At 39.6% G+C, this 27,151-nt stretch overlaps 1 protein-coding gene across 9 annotated transcripts in view; it reads left to right on the forward strand.

The window, feature by feature from the left end:
* LOC105477726 (peroxisome proliferator activated receptor gamma) overlaps positions 1 to 27,151 on the forward strand; it is a 148,857-nt gene that overhangs the window by 100,801 nt on the left and 20,905 nt on the right. For all 9 annotated transcript variants that reach the window (XM_011734390.2, XM_011734386.3, XM_071092230.1 and 6 more), the window contains 2 exons: positions 5,321 to 5,459; positions 19,202 to 19,401. In XM_011734390.2, the coding sequence (XP_011732692.1) occupies positions 5,321 to 5,459; positions 19,202 to 19,401 (339 nt within the window). The remainder of the gene's footprint in view (positions 1 to 5,320; positions 5,460 to 19,201; positions 19,402 to 27,151) is intronic.

A 27,151-nucleotide genomic window follows, 5' to 3' on the forward strand; every position in this document is an offset into this window, starting at 1 on the left:
GAGATGGTATCTCATTGTGGTTTTGATTTGCATTTCTCTGATGGCCAGTAATGATGAGCATTTTTTCATATGTCTGTTGGCTGCATAAATGTCTTCTTTTGAGAAGTATCTGTTTATATCCTTTGCCCACTTTTTGATGGAGTTGTTTGTTTTTTTCTTGTAAATTTGTTTAAGTTCTTTGTAGATTCTGGATATTAGCCCTTCGTCAGATGGGTAGATTGCAAAAATTGTCTCCCATTCTGTAGGTTGCCTGTTCACTCTGATGATAGTTTCTTTTGCTGTGCAGAAGCTCTTTAGTTTAATTAGATCCCATTTGTCTATTTTGGCTCTTGTTGCCATTGCTTTTGATGTTTTAGTCATGAAGTATTTGACCATGCCTATGTCCTGAATGGTATTGCCTAGGTTTTCTTCTAGGGTTTTTATTGTGTTAGGTCTTACATTTAAGTCTTTAATCCATCTTGAGTTAATTTTTGTATATGGTGTAAGGAAGGGATCAACAATTCTCTTATCAAAAAATCTTCCTCTCCTAGCCATGCCAAATAACTGAGCACTCTGTGAGCCATCCAGCTGTCAGCTAGCTAAGTAGCATTTTCACCCACTAATATTAGTCTTAAAAAAGCAAGAATCAAAAGAGAAGTCAAGGAATATCATAAAATATCTGTGATCACAATGGTAAACATCAAAATTTTCACCAACATTATCTGTGATCACAATGGTAAACAACAAAAATTTCACCGTTATCAATGAGAACAGTTCTTTACATTAGCATTCTATTCATCTGTGAGAAAAAACAAAAACAAAACAAAACAAAAAAAAACCTTTTTGATATCTGAAGGTCCTCAGAACCCTTTGAGAATTAAAGAGACTTCAACTGCCAGCAAATTCTACATTGGGCATATTCTTTAAGACATTGCTGATCTCACAGGAGGTGGAGAAAACTCTCCAAAACAACATCAATGAAACAAAATGAAACAAATAAACCCTCAGTTCGAAACTATGAGCTGCAGGCACACTTAGCAGGTCAGGGTTTTCCCCATGGTAGATGCCCAGAGAGGTACAGGAGTGATCGTTGCCCCAAAGGCGGATGCCTGTAGTAGTTTTCTGAGCAATCAGTGAGAAGGAGCTGAGTGTAAGGCTTCTGAATTAAGCCAGGATTCTCAAGAGTGTCTGAAATAGTCGTAAGTCAGCAGTACTGCTGGCTACTGAATTCCTAATTAAGACCTTGTAGGAGTCCCCCAGTTTAAGGTCAAGAAGTGTGTTCCAAATACTATCAGCAAGCATGTGAGAAGCTAATCATCTTGAATGACATTCATCAAAAACAAGAAAACTGATACAGACTCCCTGCTCTTCCCCTTCCCGGGGGAAGCAGAAATTGGGATTGCCTGATACAGAATATAAAGCAGCTATTATGGATTATTTAAAGGAAGAGGGCATAGGCTTGCAACAATAAACTATTAGGAATAACCAGGATGATTTGAAAACCAAGTGGAAAAAAAAAAGTAAACCTTCTAAAAGTTAAAAGTATAATTACTGAAATAAAAGTTCAATGGAAGGATTAGATAGCTTACTGGACATAGCAGAAGAAAAACCTGAAACTGAAAGAGATATGCAAAGAAATTGCCAAGAATGAAACCAACAGTGTCTTAAAGAATATGTCTTGTCCAGTATCTTTTGGAATGTGAAGGCTCTTAGTTCTTGAAGGATTCATAGGATCTTTGAATATTAAAGAGGTATGTCTTCTTCACTGATCAGTGGAAGAGTAAAGTGTAGAACTATTCTCACTAGTGAATTTTAGTGAGAAATGTTTGTTTTTACTTTTGCCAGTATAATTATATATTTTCATGTTATTTTGCTTCTGTTCTGATTTTTACTTTGGCAATCAATATTAGTGAGTAAGTAGTGAGAAGAAAATGGAAAATAAAAAAGAGGTGTGCGGAAATGTGAAGGCTAGAATAAGAAAGTCTACTACTTATCTCACTGGAGTCCAGTACTGATAACAGGTAATCAGAAGCCGTAATGCAGAAACAACATGTCCAAGAAGATAAATGAAAAGAAATTCATGGCCAAACACGCTGCAGTAAAACTGCCGAATACTAAAGACAAATAGAGAGTATAAAAACAATCAAAGAGAAAAGGTAGATCATCTTAGAAGTAAATTGACAAGAGACTTCTCAACAGCAAAATGGAAGCAGAAGGATAATAGAATTCAAAGTGTTAAGAGTGAATAACTGAGTACTCAGTAATCTCTCAAGAATGAGAGTGAGCCAGGTGTAGTGGCACACGTCTGTAATCTCAGGCCTTTGGGAGTCCAAGGTGAGTGGATCACTTGAGACCAGGAGTTCAAGACCAGCCTGGCCAACTTGGTGAAACCCCATCTCTACTAAAAATACAAAAAAAAAAAAAAAAAAAATTAGCCAGGTTTGGTGGTGCATGCCTGTAATCTCAGCTATCGAGAAGGCTGAGGCCCAAGAATCGCTTGAACCCAGGAGGCGGAGGTTGCAGTGAGCCGAGATAGCACCACTGCACTCCAGCCTGAGCAGCAGAGTGAGACTCTGTCTCAAAACAACAAAACAAAACAAAAGAATGAGAGTGAAATGAAATATCTATTGGTTAAGAAAACAAAAATACTGAAAAAGTACATTTCAAGGATGGTAAGCCAAACAGAGGAGAAGATATTTGAACATCTGTAACAGACAACAGATTAATATCTAGCATATTTTTTAAAAGTCTAAAATTCAATTTTAAGGAAAAGACAATTAGAAATTGGGAAGTGAAAAGCCAGGGACATACAAATCAAGATTTACATTCAATTTTATACATTTTAGATTGTCAAAATTAAGAAGTCTGACAACACCAAATGTGGAAGAGACTAGAACTTTCATAAAACGCTTGTGGGGAGTGTAAATTGATAGACACTTTGGAAAACAATTTGGCATTATCTTGTAAAATGTAATATTCACACATTGTACAACCCAGAAATGCTACTTAAAAATATTTACAGGAATATTTAGAGAAACTCTTCTCACAATAGCAAAAAATTGACATTTCAGACATTCATCTGCATGCAAATAGGCTAATAAATTATAGTATAGTCATACAATGGAATACTATATAATTATGAAAATGAGTAAATCATAGTCTTTCACTAAAAAGAACGTAAATTTTAGAAACCTCATACTAAATTTTAATAGCGTCCCAAAAACTACATATAGTATAATACCATTTAGTAAAGCCTCAAAACAAGCAAAATTAAATAGTATATTATTTCATTTTACATAGTAAGTGATAAAACTGTATTTTCTTCCTTTTTTTATTTTCTTTTTTTTTTTTTTTTTTTTTTGAGACAGTGTCTCACTCTGTCACCGAGACTGGAGTGCAGTGGTGTGATCATAGCTTGGCTTACTGCAGTTTGACCTCCTGGGCTCAGGTGATCCTTCCATCTCAGCCACCAGAGTAGTGGCTGGGACTACAGGTGCATGCCACCACACCTGCCTAATTTTTGTGTGTTTTTTTTTAATAGAGACAGGGTTTCACCTTGTTGCCCAAGCTAGTCTCGAACTCCTGGACTCAAGCAATCCATCCGCCTCAGTCTGTCAAAGTGTTGGAATTACAGGCGTGAGCACCACACCCAGCCTATATTTTCTTAAAGATCAAGGAAATGACAAACCCAAATTGAGAATAATGGTTACTTTGTCAAGCCTATTGCCTTTGTAACATCTCAGTCATAATTTGGAGTCACAAACCACCAGAGGTGGAAGTGCTTTCTCATTTTACAGTTGAAAAAGGTGAGGCCCAGAAAGGAAGTTATGTGACATCTATATTAATTCCACAAATTTTAATTTAGCACTATCATAGGCATTTGGATTCCATCCAGGGGTAGAAGAGGCTATTCCTGCCCCTGAGGAGCTTATAATTTTAATTGAGCAGTGAGGGAGGGAACAAAATAAACACTTAAACAGTAATAAGTAAATTCTGTGGTGTGTTAGAAAGTCATAAGTGCTATTGGAAAGAAGAAAAACTGGAGCAGAGTCAAGAGGATCAAGAGTTCCAGAAGAGAGGTGCGGCAGGGACAGGCCACAGTATTAAATAAGTTGGCTTAGCCCCATTGAGAGGTGAGACGCAAAACTTGAAGGCGATGAAGGAAACAGGCAAGTGTGTATTTAGAGAAAGCTTTCTTCTTGAGGAAAGAAATAAGTCAAGAGTGATTTCAAGGATTTGGGCTTGAGAATCTGGGAGGATGGTGTTGCATCTGCCGAGATGGAGAAAGTCGCAAGTGAAGTGAGTTTGTAGGGGAGGGTCAGGACTTCAATTTGGACAGGCTGGCTTAGAGATGGCTATTAGTTATTTAAGTGAAGCTGTCAAGTAATCAGAACATCCAGAGTTCAAAATGGAAATTTGGAGAAAGTCAAAATGCATGTCAATGATCGCAGCAATACTAATGCAGTGCTTTTTGCACCAAACAGGGCCAGATACATTTGAAAGAATTAGCAATTAAATTTTATGGAGATGAACACAATAGAAATGAATAGGAATATGATGAACCCAAAAAATGGAGTCAGAAAACATGTCCAATTCGATTTTTTTCAGCTCTTTCCAAAAGATGTAAATACAGCAGAATATTCAGTTGGCCTCAAATTGACGTATTTGCCATTTTGAGATAGCAGTCGATTTTGTGAGGATTTATCTGATTACTTCTCATGTTATTTGCCATAGTCTCTTTCTGTCTGTAAGCCACAACAATGATGGGGCACACTTTCAGCAGCATGAATAAGTGAAACAAATTCTGCAGGAAATTATGCAACATAGAGAATTCCAAAAAAATTATCCACATGTGGATTTTTATTGGCCCTGATCAGATTTTAGAATGAAATGATTATAACTTTGCCAGGCTGCTTAGCACAATTACAAAGGCTGGGGCATGCTGTTGGAATGATTTGCAGAGAGTCTGAACTGATTACATGGTGTTTTATTTGCATTACATTAAATCCAGAGCACTTCTTAGAGCATGCTGAAAACCAAATGTGGAGCCAAGATCCAGTGAAAGCCGCAGCTGGATGTGATCAGTGTCTAAGAGCTAAAAAAGGGACATGGAGATCCTCTGGTTCTTTATTTTACAGCAAAGAAAATTTAGTTCCAGAGAGGTTAAGTGACTTGTCTAAAGTCACCAGTGACAGAACCGTGTCAAGAACCTGCTTTTTCTGATTCCCAGGCCAGTAAACCTTTTGCCGTAGGTTGCTGCTTCCATGTGTCACAAAGACTTAAAATTTGCTTCTTTTTTTATATATAATATATATACATATATATATATATCCCTTTGCAGGGTTTCTTCCGGAGAACAATCAGATTGAAGCTTATCTATGACAGATGTGATCTTAACTGTCGGATCCACAAAAAAAGTAGAAATAAATGTCAGTACTGTCGGTTTCAGAAATGCCTTGCAGTGGGGATGTCTCATAATGGTGAGTAAACAGTCATCACCATATACTTTATTATTCTCATTATAGCTGCCAGACCAGTGGACACTAAGGCCATTGCCAAAAATGTGTACAGGTTTTCCACCAAATGCCAGAATTTAGAATATTGCATGTCGATAAAACATTTCTCATTTAGGTCAGTGTTTTTAACGTTTCATTATAGAACCCTTCTCTCTCTGGTTGGGCATTTGCCATGAGGAGAGAAGAGACTTGAAAAATCTGGGGGATGATGGGAAAAACTTTAGTGTTTTAGAACAAATATAATGATCATCGTGATAAAATTTTATATTGCTTCATGCATTAAATAGAGAATTATATTTACTTGTGTGTATCAGTAGTGTCTTTCTACTTTAAACGTAAGAAAATCCTGAAGATGTCTGGGTCTGGAACTTTAAGTGGCATGTGAGAATTTAGATTTATTTAATTAATTAATTAATTTTTTTTTTTTTTGCTCTTTATTATGCAAAGACAAGTGTTCCTTTCCTTCACTTCAAGGAACATCCATGAGTTGTGGAAAGGGTAAAACAAATTATTTTTATAGTTCTGCAAAACTTTAATGCCATAGAAACGTAAGAGAATAAAACTTTCTACTTTTGAAACCTGTGTCTAAAGTCAAGCTTATGACTTTGGGTGTCAACTTAAGGGAAATGATGTAGAAGACCTGAGAAAAGACCCCTGTTTTCATGATCTGTGGAACTAACTCAGTAAAGTCCTGGAAGACAAACATGTTTGAAAAAATGATTCTTGATCACTATTTAGTTCTCATTGGTTACCTGGCTGACAAAATAAATTTTAGGTATAACTTGGTAGTATTATATGTGTCAAGTATTAATCAGTTCTTTTCAATGCACTCAAGAAATAAAAAATGCCAACATGACCAAATTAAATTTGAAGTTTCATTTCATCAGCTATCCTATTTTTTCTTTCTTTTGTTTTCATCTCTCCCAAAACTGATCTAGTGAGAAGGCAGTTTTCATCTATATGCACTCTAAAGCATCTGAGAAAATTAAATTTTTGCTCTATCATGCAGATATTTGGTTTTCACAGTGGAAACCATCAAGATATTTGAGAGTCACTCATTGATTAATAACCTACCCTTTAAAAATAGTTCACAAAATTCTATCTGTATCATTACTATGGGTCAGTTCCTCTAAAGGCAAGAATGTATTTTGAATAGAGCTATCAGCAGTACTGAACAGGATGGAAATTTGGTCCAAACTTCCTCAACAATTGACTACATCTGCTGTATACAACTGTAGTCATGGATTGCAAAATAATTTGCTGGTTCAGTTCCATCAGTTTCCTTTTTATTTCAGACCTCATAAAACATAAGGGCAAGTTTCCAAGTCAAGGGTTATATTTTAGGTGATGCAATCAAGTTGCAATAAACTTATTTCATCTTCATGAAGAAATCATTGACTTTGAGGTCATTATCACTGAGATAGCCTAGGAAAGCATGCCAGTTCCACTTTTAACACTATTTTTTGCCTATTAAAAAATTATCACTTCACACATTCATGTAAAATATAATTCCTGTTACTTATAGGCAGTGCATACATTTATGTAAAATATATTTCCTGTTGCTTACAGGCATTGCATACGTTTACTTAAAATCAATCTCCAATTGCTTATTGCTTATAGGCAAATATTATTTAAACCCCAACCTATGCAGTATGAATGGTATGATTTTCTCCTCCCCTAAAAGTCAAAGAAAGCTATCATAAACTTGATAGGTCATCTTTTGACTTCATATGACAATTTATTTTATCTCTAGAGGGGGTCAATCTTGATAGGGAGTGTTCGTTCAGTTCTAGCAAAAGCAAGAAAATATAGGAATTAAGTGTCACGACATCAGAGACTTAGGCAGTTCAACACTTAAAAAATTGCAAACATTACTAAAAAAACCTCAGAGGTTTTTATGGGAGTTTGTTTGCCACACAGAAAAGAAAACATCAGACTAACAACAAGGTTTTGATTAGTTTTGCCTGTTAGCTGCATGAAGAAAACATTTCTAAATACAAAGTTTTCTAGGAAGTTGAGTCACTATTTAAAATCCATTGCTTTGACCAATGTGAAGCCAACAGAGTTTTTGTTCATATAGAATGCCTTTTTATCGAAAGAGGCTCTGAGTGTTATACCAAAGTCAGCACCCAGCTGTTTTCAGTATGTGCAAGAAAACATGGACGTCCCCCAAAGCAAATGTACTCCATTCTGTGTTAACCTTATTTCTGCTCTCTGGTCTCTGATTAGTCTGGTTGATGAATGTAGCTTCCCCTTTGGCCATGCACTCACAGCTTTGAAGGAGGTTTCTGAAGGAACCAGTAGGGAACCCTAGGGGCTCTTGCTAATGTTATTGGATAGGCACTGAAATCAGTGATCACTATGTCCTTTCACTTTGAAAATTCTGTGATTCTGTATAATCAAACAACCTAACTCACTGGATTTTTCACTTTTCAACCAGCTATTCTGTGTCTTACAATGCTCCGGTCTTCACAAATATGTAGGCACCTGGCATGTCAATTGCCTGAATTTAAAAGTTTCCACCTATATGTTTTGGTACCATAAAATAAAAATATAATTTATGTATCTGAGTCAGGTCTATATATTGTGATCAATTGCTCAGCAATTTCGGGCAGTTGGTTTGATGATTAGTGATGTAGCCCGAGAGCAGAAATCCAGAGCCTCTGGGCTAGAGAAAGTATAAATGGCATCCTGGGTTATGTAGCATTACAGCTCTTCAGAGGGAACTTTCATTTTCATTGTGACACATCGCCTACACGTTGTAGAAGAACATAGTTTCAGAATTCTTCCAGTTAGAAACATAACTTCTCAAATATTCACTTTCAGCATGGGGTAGGAAAAGTACCCAGCTGATGGACTGATTGATATGCTTCAGAAACGTATTTTTTTCCTGCAAGTAACGAAAATAAACACATGTTCTTAATTATTTTGGTCATTTAACAACCCATCATTTCTAGACCATGGGTTAATTCCACCGATTGCTCAGAAGCCTTCCTGAGTCATCTCAAGCACAATCAATTCACTACTGTGTCTAGACACTGCCCTTAGAGGAAAGCTCAAAATGAAAATGAAGCAGAAATACAAACCTGCTTCCTAGGCCACTCAGTGGTGCATGTAACTTACTAAGTGATCATTGCATCAACTACTGTTTGTTAGTGAAGCTGGTGTCTGCAGAATCTTGATAAAAAGACGCATGGATAATGTTGCTTCTTTAGTCAGATGGGCTCTTGCACGCATTTTTATAGTTTTTCAAAGTAGTCATTTTTGTTTTAAAATCTTGCTGGCAAGTCCTTTATAGTAATCACATTTTAAAAATATGTCTTCTTTATTTTTATTTGATGATGATTATTATTATTTTTGAGACAGAGTCTCGCTTTGTCACCCAGTCTGGAGTATAATGGTATGATCTCAACTCACTGCAACATCTGCCTCCCAGGTTCAAGCAATTCTCCTGCCTCAGCCTCCCAAGTAGTTGGGACTACAGGTGCCCGCAACCACGCCTAGCCAATTTTTGTATTTTAGTAAAGATGGGGTTTCACCATGTTGGCCAGAATGGTCTCGAACTCCTGACCTCAGGTGATCCCACCTCAGCCTCCCAAATTGCTAGAATTAGGCGTGAGCCACCGACTGCGCTGGCCTTGTCCTCTTTATATTTAATAAAATTATTTAGTCATTAAGAATTTTGACTAGTGGGCTGGGCACAGTGTGACTCATGCCTGTAATCCCAGCACTTTGGGAGGTCGAGGTCAGAGGACCACTTGAGCTCAGGAGTTCGAGACCAGGCTGGGAAACATGGCAAGACCCCGTCTCTGCTAAAACTACAAAAAATTAGTCGGGCGTGATGGTGCGCGCCTGTGGTTTCAGCTACTCGGGAGTCTGGAGTGGAAAGATGGCTTTAGCCCAGGTGAAAGTTGCAGTGAGCCATGATCACACCACTGTACTCCAGCCTGGGTGACAGAGCAAGACCCTATCTCAAAAAAAAAATTTTGGCCGGGCGCGGTGGCTCCAGCCTGTAATCCCAGCACTTTGGGAGGCCAAGACGGGCGGATCACGAGGTCAGGAGATCGAGACCATCCTGGCTAACACAGTGAAACCCCGTCTCTACTAAAAATACAAAAACTTAGCCGGGCGAGGTGGCAGGCGCCTGTAGTCCCAGCTACTCGGGAGGCTGAGGCAGGAGAATGGCGTGAACCCGGGAGGCGGAGCTTGCAGTGAGCTGAGATCCGGCCAATGCACTCCAGCCTGGGTGACAGAGCGAGACTCCGTCTCAAAAAAAAAAAAAAAAAAAAAAAAAAAATTTTTTTTTTGACTAGTGAATAATTCATATTCAGAGCTCTTTTTTTATGTATGAACTAAATAATAAAATAGTTTAGGCTAAGTGCACTTTTTATTTTTAAAATTTTATGTATTTATTATTACTATTTTTAGAGATGGAGTCTCACTATGTTGCTTAGGCTGGGCCCACCTCAGCATCTGGAGTTGCTGAAACTACAGGAAAGTGCTACTGCACCTGACCTATTTAAGAAAATAATCTAGAGAAGAATTGACATGTTGTTTATGAATCATTCAGTTAGGTTTTCTCTATAACACTGAGATTTGGTTAAAAATATGTTTTTCATAAATTTAAAAGCTAGTGAAATCTTAGCTTTGCTGACTAGGATGTCTTATGATATAAATGAGAGAGAGTTTTTAATTTTTTTTAAAAAACTGACAACTTTCAAAATAATTTCTCAGTGGCTTCATAAAAATCCAGAAAAATGATTTCACAAATTTTTGTGACACTCACATTTTTAAGGTAGTTCTCTCAGTGCCTTGCAAACAGCAGCTCTAGTGTATATTGAGAAAAGGAAAAATTCTGAATGGCAAATAGATTTCAACTTTATCCTATTTCTTTTTTTTTTTTTTTTTTTTTTTTTTGAGACAGAGTCTCTGACGCCCAAGCTTGAGTGCAGTGGCACGATCTCGGCTCACTACAAGCTCCACCTCCCAGGTTCACACCATTCTCCTGTCTCAGCCTCCCGAGTAGCTGGGACTACAGGCGCCCGCCACCAAGCCCGGCTAATTTTTTGTATTTTTCGTAGAGATGGGGTTTCACCGTGTTAGCCAGGATGGTCTCCATCTCCTGACCTCGTGATCCGCCCGCCTCAGCCTCCCAAAGTGCTGGGATTACAAGCATGAGCCACCGCGGCCGGCTAACCTATTACTTTTTTTTCTTTAGTCTTCTTGGTTGTACAAAGAAAAATTACCCAAATCTTAACTTTCAGAAAAGGTAACCAAGTCCTAATGCATGTGGCAGTACACGTTTGCTCCGGCTACCCTGTCCCTCTGCCCTGTGTGGACTCCAGAACCATCCATGTTGTAGCCTACCTCCTTTCCCCACCCCTGCCCACTTTCCACTCACACTTCCGGCAAACCCTGCATTTTGCTATTCCTGGAAAATGGCTTATGCTTGGATACCTCTGGGCCTCTGTTGATGTGTCTGTCTGTTCACTGTGGAAATTCTACCTGACATTCAAGTCTTCATTCAAATGCCTTCCTTCCCATGAGACTTTTCTGATTCCCTGCTCTTCCTTTTCTATGTGTTTCATGCCTTCCTGTGATACCACATTCTGCCTTAAAAAGCAAGAGAGTGATCAGATATATATTACCGAAAAAAAAAAAAAAACTACTGATAGCAGTAAAAATGATAGAGAAAAGACTGGAATTGGGAAATTCATCTGAAGACCAATGCAATATGAGGAAATAAGACATTGAGAAGGGCGAGAAGAAAGGAAATTGAGAGAAATATCAGAGCAGTGACCAATGAATAAAAGCGCCTGAAGGGAGAGAGGTTGTCAAAGATTATTTAGGGTATCTCATTTGGGCGATAGAATGAATTAACCAAGAAAGGAACACAGGAATAAGAGCCAGTTTGGAGGAGAAACTTTTAAATTCAGTTTTATATTGTGTTAGAGGTGCCTATGGAGTATCCAGCAACTATGTATAGAGGAATACAGGAAGACGTGAAAAATAAGGCTCCACATTTCAGTAAAGAGAGAGCAGGAATCATCAGCACCCATTGTAGATTAGAGAGGTCATACTAGGGACCACAGAATACAAGCTAAGGGAGACGCACCATCAGAGAGATCTGGAGAGCAGCTGGCAGAAAGTTAGAGGACCCAGAACAGCAGGAACCAGGACAAGAAATTTTAGAAATAAGAGGTGGAGATGGTCGCCAGCATTAAAGGCTGGGAGAATGCTGGAGAGCTCAAGTCTATTGAGAACTTAGAAGAGGCCGTTAGTTCTGGCTGTGAGAAAAGCATTCAGGATTTTTACAAAGTTTTGGTAAATCCCAGTGAGCCCGAAGCTAGATTGCAGTAGATCGAGAAGTAAATAGAAAGTGACAAACACAGACGCAGTGAAAACAACTCTTTCAGTAAGTTCAGTGGTGGAGGAAAGATAACTTAAAGAGGAGGTAATAGTAGAGTAGCACAGAGAGGTACACTAGAGAGACTCATCTGTGTAACATATCCAGTCTCCCCTACCAGACAAGTCCTTTTCATCCTTTCCCCCAGCCCCATCGGCGTAGCACAGTGTTGCATCAAACAAGTGTTCAGTGAATGAATTAAAGGATGTCAGGAAGACTTCAGGGAATCAGAGATTGAGTTAGGAGGCGAGCTGGTGGTGTTTTGCTCATCTTCATTTTTGAAAGAAACCTAAGAAAATATTTAAACGTCCTCTACAAATAGTTGAAAAATGGTAAAGGTTGCTTCTTGTTTTACTTTAGAGGAACTACAAAAGAATAGTTATTAGATTGCCAAATCCTGCAGAACCTCCAGCAGGCACAAGTTTTTTTTCCCCTCAAGAAAGAGAAGTGAGCCGAGCATGGTGGTGCATGCCTGTGGTCCCAGCTACTCAGGAGGCTGAGGTGGGAGCATCCCTTGAGCCCAGATGTTCAAGGCTGCAGTGAGCCAAGATCACACTAATGTGCTCCAGCCCGGGCAAGAGGATGAGACCCTGTCTCTTTAAAAAAAAAAAAAAAAAGAAGAAGAATAGAAGGAGGAGGAGGAGGAAGGAAGGAATGAAGGAGCAAAGGGAGGGAGGGACGGAGGAAGGAAGGAAGGAAGGGGATGGAGGGAGGGAGACAAAAAGGAAAAAGGAAGGGAGGGAAAGAAGGAAGGAAAGAAAGAGGTGAGCCAGGTGTAGTGGCTCATACCTGCAATTCCAGCACTTTGGGAGACTGAGGCAGGAGGATCACTTAGGCCAGGAGTTTTGGCGAGACCCCATCTCTACCAAAAAAAAATTAAAAATTAGCTGGGTGTGGTCATGTGCGCCTGTGGGCCCAGCCACTTGGGAGGCTGAGGCAGAATGATTGCTTGAGCCCAGAAGGTTGCAGTGAGCTATGGTCATGCCACTACACTCCCACCTGGGTGATCGAGAAAGACCCTGTCTCTAAAAAAAAAAATTTTTTTAAGAGAGATGGGAAAACAACTTATTGGCACAGCCATGTAAAAAGCACGTGTTATAAATATCTTGCTTATATGCAGCAAACATATAAAAAGTGGAAAAATAGACCGTTTAAGACATAGCCTTACTAATTTTCAAAAGCCTGATAATGATTGCAAATTTATCCCTTAGATGTGGAAAGACAAAAATAAGACTTGTCTTATTTCATTATTTTATTTTCTATTGATTTATTATTTTGAAAACCTGCTTTAATTAACCTTTGTAATTAAGTAGCATTTGTCTTTAATGCTCCTACAATTAGGTAGACGTTTTAAAAACATGTCGATTAATTGTTTCTTAGCATTGTACCCAGATCCAAAAAGCAGGCATCTGACTATTCCGTGTGCTTGATGTTTGTGTGTTCAACAGTGTCAGTACTAAATACACAATATGGAATCTATGACATGCTAGTAGCAGCTACATTCTGCTCAACAGAAGTGTGTTATATAAAGGAATGCTAATATGCTTTCCCAGAAGTTAGTGAGTCTCTATCAAACCCAGTCTTCCTGAAGGGAGCCTACCAGTTCTGATATTGATCTTTTTTTTTTTTTTTTTTTTTTACCAAGATACCAGATTTCTGTGTAGATGATGAATTATTCCAAATAGGAAACTGTGTGCCAGTGTTCTGGAAGTTGCTCTGTGTGACAGGTGCCAGATCTGTAGAACAGACAGAATGTATTTTCTTTGAGCCTCAAAAACTAGACACATACTGTTTTTAAAAAGAGAGCAGAGCATGTTCTCAAGTACTATGCAGACATTTGTAGAACTTTAGAGCTAAATTTAGAGCTAGAGGAAGGAAACTTTAGAATCTTCTTTTCTAAGTTCCTCATTCAGTAAATAAATCAGTTGAAGACCAGAGAAGTTCAGTAATTTTCTTAAAGCCACATAGCTAGTTTGTCACTGAGCTGAAACTAGAAATTAAACTTCCTGACTACATTCAGTGCAGTATTCATTCCCTTGCTTTCCAGAGAGGCCAAAAGTTCTCACTCAGTGACTCACAGTAAGACATGAAGCATTTTCCTTTTAAGATTAATCAGCAGTGGTAGAAGATTTAGAAAAATACACTTGTATATGAGCACACTCAGCCTTTATAGTTCTGACCCCCAATCCAGAATGTTCATCTTATATTTCTTTTTTTTTTTTTTTTGAGGCGGAGTCTTCACTCTGTCGCCCAGGCTGGAGTGCAGTGGCGGGATCACAGCTCACTGCAAGCTCCGCCTCCCAGGTTCGCGCCATTCTCCTGCCTCAGCCTCCCGAGTAGCTGGGACTACAGGCGCCCGCCACCACGCCCGGCTAATTTTTTGTATTTTAGTAGAGACGGGGTTTCACCGTGTTAGCCAGGATGGTCTGGATCTCCTGACCTCATGATCCGCCCGCCTCGGCCTCCCAAAGTGCAGGGATTACAGGCGTGAGCCACCGCGCCCGGCCTGTTCATCTTCTATTTCTAAGCTCTCACTTCAGTCTTACAGGAAACACCTCCCAACCTCCATCACTCTCCTTCTCTTGGTAGGTAAAAGGTAGAACCTGAGGCTCAAGAATTACTTAACTAAAAAACACCATCTCCCAAACAATTTAAAGATGGAAAGATAGAAATAGAGATAGACAGGCAGGCAGACAGACACATAGTTTAGGTTTTCAGATTCTGTTCTTTCTCTGTGGGAGAGGTCAGCGTGCCATGACTACCAACCTGGTCTAGAACCCACAGCAGCCATAGTTACCAAGACCACAGCAATAAAAGCAGTGTTTATTAAGCATTGCCATGTGCCCAGCACTGTGCTAAGCACTTCCTCTCATCACCTCACATGAGGTAGATAGGTACTATTATGTGGGACTCAGAAGCAACGAAACTGGCTTTTTCGTTGCTGGCTATATATACTAATAACACTGGCTTTTTCCCCCTTAAAAAAGGTATGCGTGCCTCAGCTGAAAGATTAAAAAAAAAAAAAGTATGTAAATAAAAATCCTTATTTTCTGTACAGTTTCAGATTTTTGTATGTTTTATGTGAATTTAGTCTCACCAAATGGGATCTATTTTTCATTCCTTTTATGAACCTCGTGTATAAAAATGCTAAAATCACCTATATAATTGGTTGCACTGGTAATTAAATGGAACCTAATTTGTAGCATGGGCACTTAACAATACAGATAATTTATTCATTAGAGTTAGCCTTTGAGGGGAACTTCAACTTATAAAAATACATTTTTGTGAGATTATGGCAGAGGGATCTCACTTTAATATACCCTAATTCTAAAATGGTTTTTAGGGGTGTTTTCTGGTTATATTTGTTAGGTGATAGAAAAGCAGGACTAGCAAATGTCGTAAGTGGCTATCTTTGGCTATTTGTTCATTTAAATTAACTTTTTTGATTACCCATTAGGAAAAAATAGCTTTTCTAGGTGTGTAAACTTTTGCATATGTTTATAGCCTCTTACCTGTAAAAACTAAATCAGAGCTTAGAACCATGCCTGGCACACAGTAGTCATTCAATAATTATTCCTTGAGTAAAGAGACAGTATTGTGTGTTCCGTGAAATAACAAAAGTTCAGGAGCAGCAGATAGTTGGTGATTCTAGTCACCTCTATTTTGTTATAGGACAACTGATTTTCTCTGAGTTTTACACCAAAATTCCTTCTTCTTTTAATACGCCTTCTTACTTAGTGCTTTTCTCATGATCATTTTCCCAAACTTCCTAATGGACATAGTGTCTCGTTTTCTGTATGTTTTTAAACCTGATATTTTGGAGTTTAATCCATCAAACATTTATTGTTAACCTACTATGTGTATTTTGTTACACTTAGGAACAAAGATGAGAAAACCTGTTACTCATATAATTTATATTCAAGTAGAATAACTGATATAAACCAACATCGTAGTATAGTAACAGTTTAATACATGAGCTAATGTATGCATACAACAGGAGCCCAGCATTTAGGAAGCTTTTTATAAACTGTCCCAAACCCCAGGTTTTTTATATACTCCTAACTGAGTGGATGGATGGCCCATCAAAATGTTCCACGGAAAACATATAATGTCAGAAGTTACCATGTGACTCTGATATGCTCTGCCTCCCCTACCCTCCCCACTCCTCAATTGGGAACTACTGGTGAACAAGAAATGAACATAGTACAGCCATCCCTCCTTATTCCCTGGGATTGGCTCCAGGATCCACTCAGATACCAAAATTCCTAGATGTGCAAGTCTCTGATATAAAATGGCATATTATTTGCATATAACCTACACATATCCTCCTGTATACTTCAGATCATCTCTAGATGACTTATAATATCTCATACAGTGTAAATGCTGTATAAATAATTCTTATGGCCAGGCGTTGTGGCTCATGCCTGTAATCCCAGCTCTTTGGGAGACGGAAGCAGGAGGATCCCTTGAGCCCAGGAGTTCGAGACCAGCCTGGGCAACATGGTGAAACCCTGTCTCTACAAAAAATTTAAAAATTAGCCAGGCATGGTGGCACTCACCTGTAGTCCTAGCTACTCAGGAGGCTAAGGTGGGAGGATCGATTGAGTCCAGGAGGTCAAGGCTGCAGTAAGCCATGGTTGTACCACTGCACTCCAGCCTGGGCAACAGAATGAGACCCTGTCTCCAAAAAAAAAAAATTGTTATACCATATTTTTTTATTTGTCTTTTTTTTTTATCATTGTTTTATTTATTTATTTTAGAGACAGAGTCTTGCTGTCACCCAGGCTAAAGTGTAGTAGCTCTATCATGACTCACTGCAGCCTCTAACTCCTGGACTCAAGGGATCCTCCCACCTCAGCCTCCTTAGTAACTGGGATTAGAGGCACACTCCACCATGCCCAGCTAATTATTTTTATTTTTATTTTTATTTTTGTAGAGACAGGGTCTGTGTTGGCCAGGCTGTTCTCAAATTCCTGGCCTTGGGCAATCCTTTCACTTCGGCTGGGATTACAGCCGAATCCTTTCCCAAAGTGCTGGGATTACAGGTGTGAGCCACCATACCCAGCCCATATTATTTTTTATTGGTTCTTTTTTCCAAATATTTTCAATCCACAGTTGGTTGAATCTGCAGATGTGGAACCTGCAGGTATGGAGGGCCAACTGCATAAGGAATTCTATCTGAGCAAAGTGGTCAGGAGGTTCACAGAGGATTTTGAAGGAATATGCTATGTGGGATTTCTTTCCATTGTATTTCAAATTACAGTAGACAAGGGCTTAATATGTGCGAGAAATTGTACTAAGTGCTGAGGATACAATAATGAACAAGATTCCTGCCTTTGTGGAGATTATATGGCAAGGGAGGAAATAAAACATTATAGATTAATTCCTGTGATCAGTGCTATGAGATGAGGTCATATCCTGAGGGACCCAGACAAGCCTAGCACCAGGGGCTGGGGTCACCAGTAGATAAAAATATGAACAATCATGCCTCAGCCCCGTAGAACAACACAGAAAGAAAATGGGGAAGAGTGAGTAGGGAAGCAGGATTTTTGACCAAAACCTCCCAGTTTAAAGGTTTCTATGTGAAGAGACCATGTACCAAGGATATATTTACTAAAAGTATCTAAATACAGGCTAATTCAATTTAAAGGAATCCCAAATGAGAGGTAAGATTTTCTTCCCCTCTAACTCCCAAGTCTGGTCTCTAAGGAGGCCCCTACAAAACAGTAGTTGTATTAGTCAGTGATAAAATTTATTTAGGGTCAATGGAAATGCATTTATGAATTTGAGACTCAAGGGTACATGTCAATTTCTTGGGAAAATCCAAGGTAATTTTCACGGAGTACTCAGATGGGAAAGTTGTCATGTGCTGTCATGTCTCATGGTAGAAATGCTACCCTTAGCATAATAACATACAAAAGAACCATCTCTGGCTGGGCGCGGTGGCTCACGCCTGTAACCCCAACACTTTGGGAGGCTGAGGTGGGCAAATCACTTGAGGTCAGGAGGTCAGGAGTTTGAGACCCGCCCGGACAACATGGTAAAACCCTGTCTCTACTAAAAACATAAAACTGAGCCAGGCATGGTGGCGCACCCCTTGTAATCCCAGCTACTCGGGAGGCTGAGGCAGGCGAATTGCTTGAACCCAGGAGGTGGAGGTTGCAGTGAGCTGGGATTGTGCCACTGCACTCCAGCCTGGGTGACAGAGCAAGACTCCATCTCAAAATAATAAAATAAAATAAAAGAGCCATCTCTTTGTTCTGGGATTCAGCAGAGACAGAGTCTTGCTAGAGACATAAACGAATATGACGGTCTCTGCGCTCAAGGAGCATATAGTCTAGTGAAGCCGATCACCATAAAAACACATGGCTGTGATACCACGTCGTGAGTGTAAGAACAGAGCTATGTATGCATGGGGAGCAGTGGACATGATGGCCAGGTACCCTTATTATGGGAAACATAGAACCTAAAGTGTGCCCCCAAAGGAACGTGATTCAAAATAATATTTTGCTGAACATATTGGTAAGAAGGAAAGAAAACATATTTGAGTTGAAAAGTTACAGTTTATTTTTTCCCCAAACTAGTCCCCACTAACCCCTCTTACATTTTCCTCGTTGCTTTTCTTTCTTTCATTACCTTTTTTCACACTTCCTCACCCTACAGGCCGCCAGTTTGTCTTTCTGACAAACATCATTAAGTGGTAACTCTGGAGAGTTGGGAGATAACTATGGCTTCTCTCCTCTACATGTAAAAGTGCTCTCTGGACTAGTAAGATGTGATAAAGCACCATCCATATTTCTTTTTAACAGAGACAAACAGATCATACAAACTCCCTGAGAACAAAGCCTATGTCTGTACAACTTTGAATTCTACACAGTTTCGTATTTTAATTCATGAAACGTGTTGATCCTTCTAGTGCCCTGACCTTAGGTCAACTGCTGGGGATGCAAAGAAGGTGACCTTTGAATTGGGTCTTGAGGGATGAATAGGAGTTGGTTCTCAATTATTTCATGTTTAAGTCGACATACTTTCCTCCCTTTGCTAAACTCTTGAATTCTTTCACTTTCGCAGCAGGATTATGCATTAACTTTTAAAAATTAAAGTGAACAGTTTAATTTTTACTGATGGTCTGTGCTACTTTTATAAAAACATGAGCAAACTGGTAGACAGAAACCAGAACTCGAGAGCAGTGGAGGAGGAGATGCTTTTACTGTGTGGGAACGAGGGCTGGGAGAGCATAGTGTATGTTCAGAGCAGTAGTAATCCAATGATTCATCCTGTCGTTCCTCTTCCTCCATAGCCATCAGGTTTGGGCGGATGCCACAAGCCGAGAAGGAGAAGCTGTTGGCGGAGATCTCCAGTGATATCGACCAGCTGAACCCAGAGTCCGCTGACCTCCGGGCCCTGGCAAAACATTTGTATGACTCATACATAAAGTCCTTCCCGCTGACCAAAGCAAAGGCGAGGGCGATCTTGACAGGAAAGACAACAGACAAATCAGTTAGTTCTCTTCTGCTGTCTTCATTGGGGGAGGCGGGGAGTTGTTGTGGGTGTTTGTTTCTTTGAGTAAATGGTTTACTGCGCTACGAATGCACATGCAGAATATTGTTCAACTGTTGGCTGTTAACATATTGCAGACTGAGTCTGAAATGCAGGAAGTGTTTTCAGATAGCATAAGTAAACATTATTTTGAAGAGGGAGAAAAGTCCATCAAGTCTTTGAGAATAGTGTTAGAATGTATTGGTCATCCTAACTTTAATGAATGAACTTAAGCCCCCTCAGCCTATCACCCTCTTTTAGGATCCATCTCTTTTCTCGCCATCAAAATAACTGGCCACAGCAATATTCATTCAAGCAGCCTTGCTTTTCTCTGGGAAGAGCCCGACCTAGATTTAGAAAATGTATTGAATCCCACTATTTCACCTTTCAGGAGAACTACCAGAATTACCCTTTTTTTTTTTTTTTTTTGGGACGTTGTCTTGGTTTGTCACCCAGGCTGGAGTGCAGTGGCACAATCTCAGCTCACCGCAACCTCTGCCTCCCAGGTTCAAGCGATTATCATGCCTCAGCATCCCGAGTAGCTAGGATTACAGGTGTGCACTACCATGCCCGGCTAATTTTTGTATTTTTAGTAGAGGGGGGTTTCGCCATGTTGGTCGGGCTGGTCTAGAGTTACCTCTTAGGGAAGTTCAACATGGGGCATAAAATAGATTCTAGATATTAGGTTACCTTTCCTTCCTTGTAGCATTCTTGATTATTCCAGGGCAACTAGAAGCTCTGTCCTTTTATTACATATGGAATTTTATCTTCTGCAAGGCTCTGAGCTGCCTGGGCCACTCCAGTGGACTCTCCAACATCTGTTCACTCATTGAGCAGCACCATTTAGAAAACCCAGAATGGGTTGTAATTGTTACTGAGTTAGGTTTTCCAAGCAGCAAAGCTCTTCCCTGACTGGAAACTGAGAAAACAACATGGAATTATAGCATAAAATTGTGCCTGAATTCTAGTCCCAATTCTGCCATCAGCTTGGATGACCTGGATCATGTCTCTGTACCTCAGTTTTTGTTTTTGTTGTTATTTATTTATTTAAGACAGTCTCGCTCTGTTGCCAGGCTGGAGTGGAGTGGCACCATCTCGGCTCACTGCAACCTCCGCCTCCCTGGTTCAAGCAATTCTCCTGCCTCAGCCTCCTGAGTAGCTGGGACTACAGGTGCATGCCACCATGCCCAGCTAATTTTTTTGTAGTTTTAGTAAAGATGGGGTTTCATTGTGTTGGCCAGGATGGTCTTGATCTCCTGACCTCATGATCTGCCTGCCTCAGTCTACCAAAGTGCTGGAATTACAGGCGCAGCCACCACGCCCGGCTTTGTAGCTCAGTTTTTAACGACAGGGTTTGGCTTTGATTCTGATGTCTGCACAATGCTCCTAGGGCTGTAAGAACTGCAGAACACACTCAGAAGACACTGTCCCAACCATGGAAAGCCCTTGTATGCACTCATTTATTTTCACGTGAACACCTCCCAGAGAGCTATGCAATTATTTGATAGATATGTGTAACTTTTCCCCTATTCAGATATATTGTGGGGAAAATCTCATTAACTTTTCATGTATTTTGATGACCATCTCAAGATGGTAGTCCTTCTGTTTAGCTAAACCATTTAGTAAGAGAATCAGTTAATAGAAAAAGGAAACTTGCGGCATAGAGCCATACACTGATAAGGACAAAGAGTTTTCCGATTTGCAAATAGGTCTCTGATACCTCAACAATAATATACCTGGATTCAATTCTTTACAGTATAAAAAAAACCTTGCACATTTATTAGGTTCGAGTCACATTGCCACCTGACTACTGCTATTATTATCCTCTTTATTTTAGAGATGAGGAAAATAAAGTCCAGAGAGGTTAAACATTTTGCCCTAAGACCCCACAGCAAGTGTGTAGAAGACCTGGGACTATAATGCAGGTTTTCTGGCCTCTAGTTCAGAAGATTCGTAGCACGCTGGCCCCTCAGCGCGGTACTTTAGGAAGCTAGTCTTTCCCACTTGCTGTCAGTGAGCCAGGGAGACATAACACACTGAGAAAGCTTCGCTCTGAGAAAACTTTCTGTGATCGTTTTCTCTCAGCTTTTAGAACAGTAGGAATTCTTCACCTCATCTTCTGTCCCAATATATTCACAATTGGAAAAAATTTGTGCTGTTTTGGTTCTTTTCAAATTACAAAAGTCCTTGACTAGGACTGCTGGCTTTTACATGCGCAGGACTGCACAACACTGGTGATCATAAAGCTCATTCGTTCAATGAGAAAATTGGCCATAGCAAATCAAAAACAAATGAAGACCTCTGCGTAGCTGATTGGACTACAGAAAATAAACTATTCATATCCAGGAAGAAAAAAATTAAAGGATTGCTGAAAAGGAAAGAGCCCTAAAGCAAACTATCTACAGTTTTGGTTAGTTTTTTTTTTTTTTTTTTTTTTTAGGTGGGGTCTTGCTGTGTTGCCCAGGCGGGAGTGTCTTGTTGTATTGGCCAGGCTGGCCTTGAACTCTGGGCTCAAGCAGTCCTCCCACCTCAGTCTCCCAAAGAGCTGGTATTACAGGTGTGAGCCACCAGCCATGGTTAGTTTTCATCAACTGGTTTCTCACCTTCTTTTCGTCCTCCAATTCATACCTACAATCCTTATTAGAAATCCTGTCAACTTAGTAGTACCAGAAAGTCAGGCAAAAGACTGAAAAAAAAAAAAAAAAAGCCTCGGTGGTCAAGAACTTAAAATTACACTACTGGTGTCCAACGTGCTCTTATCTGTGTCACTGGAGGACACACTCAAGATACCTCACTCCAGTTGACTCCTTGGCTCTAAATCTTTGAGTTAAAAAATAAGGAGGTTCTTTATGGAATAAACAGGTATTAAGTTATTTAAAGGAAAGGGCTGCAAAATGCTTGGTTATGGGCTTTTCAAGTTCAGAGGCCAAGCATTTGTCATTTTCTTCCAATAACTAGGACTATGTCTTGCCCCTAATAGTTACTCAGACTATATTTGCTTAATTGAATTAAACATGGTTGCCTATGCCCTTTGAAATTCTGGACTTTCAACAGAGGGCCTCTAACTAGCCCAATATTTGCTTACCAAACTGCACATTATTGATGATCTGGATTCAGGCAGGATCTGGAAAAAGAGAGACTGGGCCAAATTAAAATAATCCGTTCACTGATGACACAAAACTAAACTACAATTGTTTGGCACCCTCTCTTCTCCTTATCTTGCAAAATCAAATTAAACACTAGTGGAAAGAAACAGTTCAAAGAGGAATATGGGAAAGGAAAAAAAAAACAAAATGTGATTTCCAATGAGACTAGAGATTTGTTCTTTATCTACATGATTATGTTATTCATTTGATAGCATCTTTCTCAGGGGTGTTATGTTATCTCTTGGCCAGGACTCATGAAAGTTAAGATTTGCATTGATAGGAAAAGTTTTGCAGAAATGTGGACTCTTGAGAGAGTGGGAGGTATACAAAAGTGGCTATGGCTGTGCAGCAGAGCAATTTGCGTTTCTTATACACCCTGCTTGAGACTGATGTCATTAGTGTTGGTTAGGCCAAGGCTGGGGGAGGCTACTCAGAATAGTGGGTTGCCAGTTACCCAGAACCTTTGGAAAAGGAAATGACTTGATTGAAGAGGCCATTCTTTAAATGTATCATTCTCCTCAATTTCACCATTGCCTATTGTAGAATGCCTGCTGCCTGCTCAGCGTTTGCCTCCAGGCAGACCAGGATTCCTTCCCCTCCCCATCTAAACTTCCTTCTCCTGGATCTTGTTCCCTAGGGCCACTTGCACCTTTCAAAATGGATAAATTGCATTCCCCTGCTCCCCTTCTACCAACTTTAACATCATGTCCTTGGTATAGGATGCCCTACTTTTCATTGTTTTGCCTAAATAAGAATATGCTTGGGAATTTTAGGCTTAGGACCGGGAAAAGATGGGATATGGAATTGTTAGCTATGGATTGCCGGACAAGAAATTTTAGGAGCAATAGACCTTTTAACCATCCTCAATAGGATGGAACTGATTCTCCCCACAACCTATTTCCCTTTCAGTGGCTTGCTCCAGCCAAGGCCCCTTATTTAAGAGGTCTTTCTGCACTCTGAAAACCATGCATATGCCAGAACTAGGTGCTCTGTTTCATGAAGGCAGTTTGATAACTGAATGGACTTTGGAAGTGCTCAGTGTTTGACTATTACCCTGGTGTGATGATCACACTGGGTGTATCATTGTCACATGATCCCATGTTTGTTGGTGAAAATAAACAGTGGTTTTCAAAAACCATTTTCAGTGCCATGGTTTGTCATAAAACAATAAATAGAAAAACGCTTGATGTGCCTGCCAACTTTTCACCCCCTATCTAAGAGATGGCGAAGCTCTGGCTGCACTCTATCTGCAAATAAGGAATAAAACTCTTTATTTGTGCTATATTGGACTTTGGGTTCCAAAGCATCACATTGTTTATGGTAGGTACATGTAGAGTCACTGTTTTTATAATTATAAGAGCAAACTGGTGCCATTGGAAAAAATGGTCTTTCTAAATAGTGTGTGAAATATGAAACTAGTGAAGAATAAAATCAATATGGAAATGTAAACTTCTATGAAAACATTTCCTTACCCATTTAAGTTTGTGCATTCTGAAATTTACAATGGGCATCAAACCCAGTGACTCAAAGCTATTGGAAAGATATCTGTCCTGTTAAATCCTACACTTACAGCTAAACAACATATGGGCTCTTTTCCCTTTATCTCTGGAAAAGCCCGAGTGAGCTGGAATTTGCTCCCCAAAGGAAAGACATCAGTCAGAATCCTCAGAGAAAGGGGCTTAGGGACCCCAGTAGAAATAAAATCAGGATAGTAGTGCCAATTTGTTTCTGGGGCTGCTGGAGAAGTTAGGCTTCTGGGATCATTCATCCATCTATCAATATTAATAAAATAAATTCTTCTATTGCCAGACTGTCAGGAATAGCTAAAGATATAAAAGATCTGAACCAGTTTCTTTCAGAGAATAAGTTAAAAATAATATTTTTAGAGTTAAAAAGAAAAGCACTTGGATTTTTTTCCCCAATGGCTGGACTCAGTTGGCCAATACCCTTGCTTGCCTGCTGAATAACTCTTTGGCTGGCAATTGATTTTTTTAAGAGCTGTGGTTATGTGCTAGTTCATTAGAGTGTGAATCATTCTTCATATTAACTTTTCATTTGTTTGTCTTAAATCTCTAAACCCTGCAGGAAAGCAGAATATCTTTGACAGCTTTCAAACTTCACTTCTATCACACACAGCACTCCACCAGCACCTCTAGGAAACAGTCGTTCAAAAGGCACCGCCCCAAGACCCCAGCATGTAAGAGCGTTAGTTTAAAATCTCCAGTTCATCCTAGAATAATCATTTTAAAAGGAAAAAAAGAAGTGAAGAAGTCCTATGGAAAGCAATGGAAAGGGAAAAGTTCTCAACCCAGAATCAGGACTTAGGTTCTAGTTCCCAGTTTGCTATAAATGGCACTTTGACTTTGGAATGTCTCTGGCTTCCGTTTATTCATTAGTCAGAGAATGATGGGGCAGATTATTTCTGAAGACCCCTTTTGTCCTATAAATCTCATGGTTCTCAACAAGAGGGAAACAGGAACAACGGGCAGAAACCAGCAAGAGGCTGAGGAAACCAAACCAATGAATTTTGGATTGTAGCTAACCGAGGAGAACCGCGTGTGCCACAGGTGATGAAAGTCAGATGTGTAAAAAGGAAGAAGGAAACAAAATGAAGATGAGCCCTAAGAATTCAGTGTTTTGCCCTGGTAAAACTAGGAACATCAGGAAAGCCACACTTGATGAGGCCCACATTTTTCCAAGCCAGTTTTTACTCTGACAGGGTTACCTCAAGTGATTGAGAGAGGGTAGACGGGTTGACTACACTCATTCAATCTGCCAAATTAGAAAAGTCACCCAGAATACCCTGTGCTTTTTGAGTGATTTTCATGTTTATGAAAATTCCTTAGCTTGCTATTTTGTTATTCAAAAGGATTATAAACATAGAGCATTCATGTATAATACCTTTCATAACTCATGTTAAAATGCTGATGTTATTGGATTTCTCAGGAACAGTACTGTTCTATTTCTCCATTCAAAAAGGTTAAAAAAAATTAATTACTCTATTTTCATCATTAATCCCATTTCCCCCATTGTCTTTGTATTCTACATAGGAAGCATGCCATAATTGAATTTACTCATCTATATAAAACAGTACTTTAATCCTATTCTGAAAATCAAAATATATTTTTGAAAATCAAAATATGTCAAAATTGAAAATCAAAATGTGTCAAAATATTGAAAATTTAAATATATCAAAATTAATTATATTTGATGTATCCCTCAAAAAATTGATTTCTCCTTACAGAAATCTTTTTGCTTTCCTGGAGAAACACTGGGTTCAAGTGCAGCTTTCTTCATTCTATTCTGGTCTGTCCAATATATGAAAAGCACAAGCACACAATGACCAGTGACAGATTCGCTATGAAGCTAATGAAGCTTCATGGGGCCCTTCCCTTGTGCAGAGCTCCTTCCAGTGCTTGGGGAAGGGCCCAAGCAATTTTATTCTCATAATTTGTAATACCTTCCTTAGAGAGGCCCCACTACTGTGTACATTTTATGCACCACAAAACCTGAATTCACCCCATCATGTCCTAGCTGTAATTAAGCTTTCATTTGATGTAGGGTCTGAAGATAAATACACTATTAGCCCCAAACTAGAAGTGTTAAATCATTAAGACAAAATTTGAGAATGATACAGCTGCTATAATGGCAATCTTTGGATAATACTGTCCAGGCTGATGGCAAGTGTAAGGACTCCACTTTGCTTTGTAAAAAATACAAAAACACGGCCGTGGAAGTACAGTACATTTTGTATGGAACATTGTACCACATTGTACCAAATGTCATGTTAAATTAATGATTCAAGATAAAATTATGCAGACCAAATTTGACCAGGGTTTTAAAAGGTTCTCTCTCCACGAAGCAGGCTGGCCACGATCTTCTCTCTAGGTTTGAAGGTAAGGAGGTTCCCTGTGAAATATGAAAGTAACGCCTAAGTGAACTGTCTGCAATCTAAGAATTGGTGAATTGGTTGCAAAGAAAGGCAGACCACGCCCACCCAGGGATCTCTCTTGCAGTTTGACAGAGAAAGAATCTATGCATCCTTCAGAAATGCAGTGAAAACAGTATAATCAGATATGACTAGGAAAAAAAAAAAACAACTGGTGTTCATTTGCATGTCAACACCCAGAATTCTCTGCTAGTTCACCTCTTCTTCAGAATGCAGAAAGGACTGAAAAAGCTGAAATGGAGCCTGGCGCAGTGGCTCATGCCTGTAATCCCATCACTTTGTGAGGCCAAGGTGGGTGGATCACCTGAGGCCAGGAGTTCAAGACCAGCCTGGCCAACATGGCGAAACCCCGTCTCTACTAAAAAAAAAAAAAAAAAAAAATAGCCGAGCGTGGTGGTGGGTGCCTGTAATCCCAGCTACTCTGGAGGCTGAGGAGAATCGCTTGAACCCGGGAAGTGGAGGTTGCAGTGAGCCTAGATCGCGCCATTGCACTCCAGCCTGGGCAACAGGAGCGAAACTCCATCTCAAAAAAAAAAAAAAACTGAAATGGTTTGGCATGATGGTGGGGTGCTGATTCCTCTCTCTGTCCTTGAGTATTTACTGCCAGGAAATCCTG

Source organism: Macaca nemestrina, chromosome 2 (assembly GCF_043159975.1).
Source record: "Macaca nemestrina isolate mMacNem1 chromosome 2, mMacNem.hap1, whole genome shotgun sequence".
Lineage (NCBI taxonomy): Eukaryota > Metazoa > Chordata > Mammalia > Primates > Cercopithecidae > Macaca > Macaca nemestrina.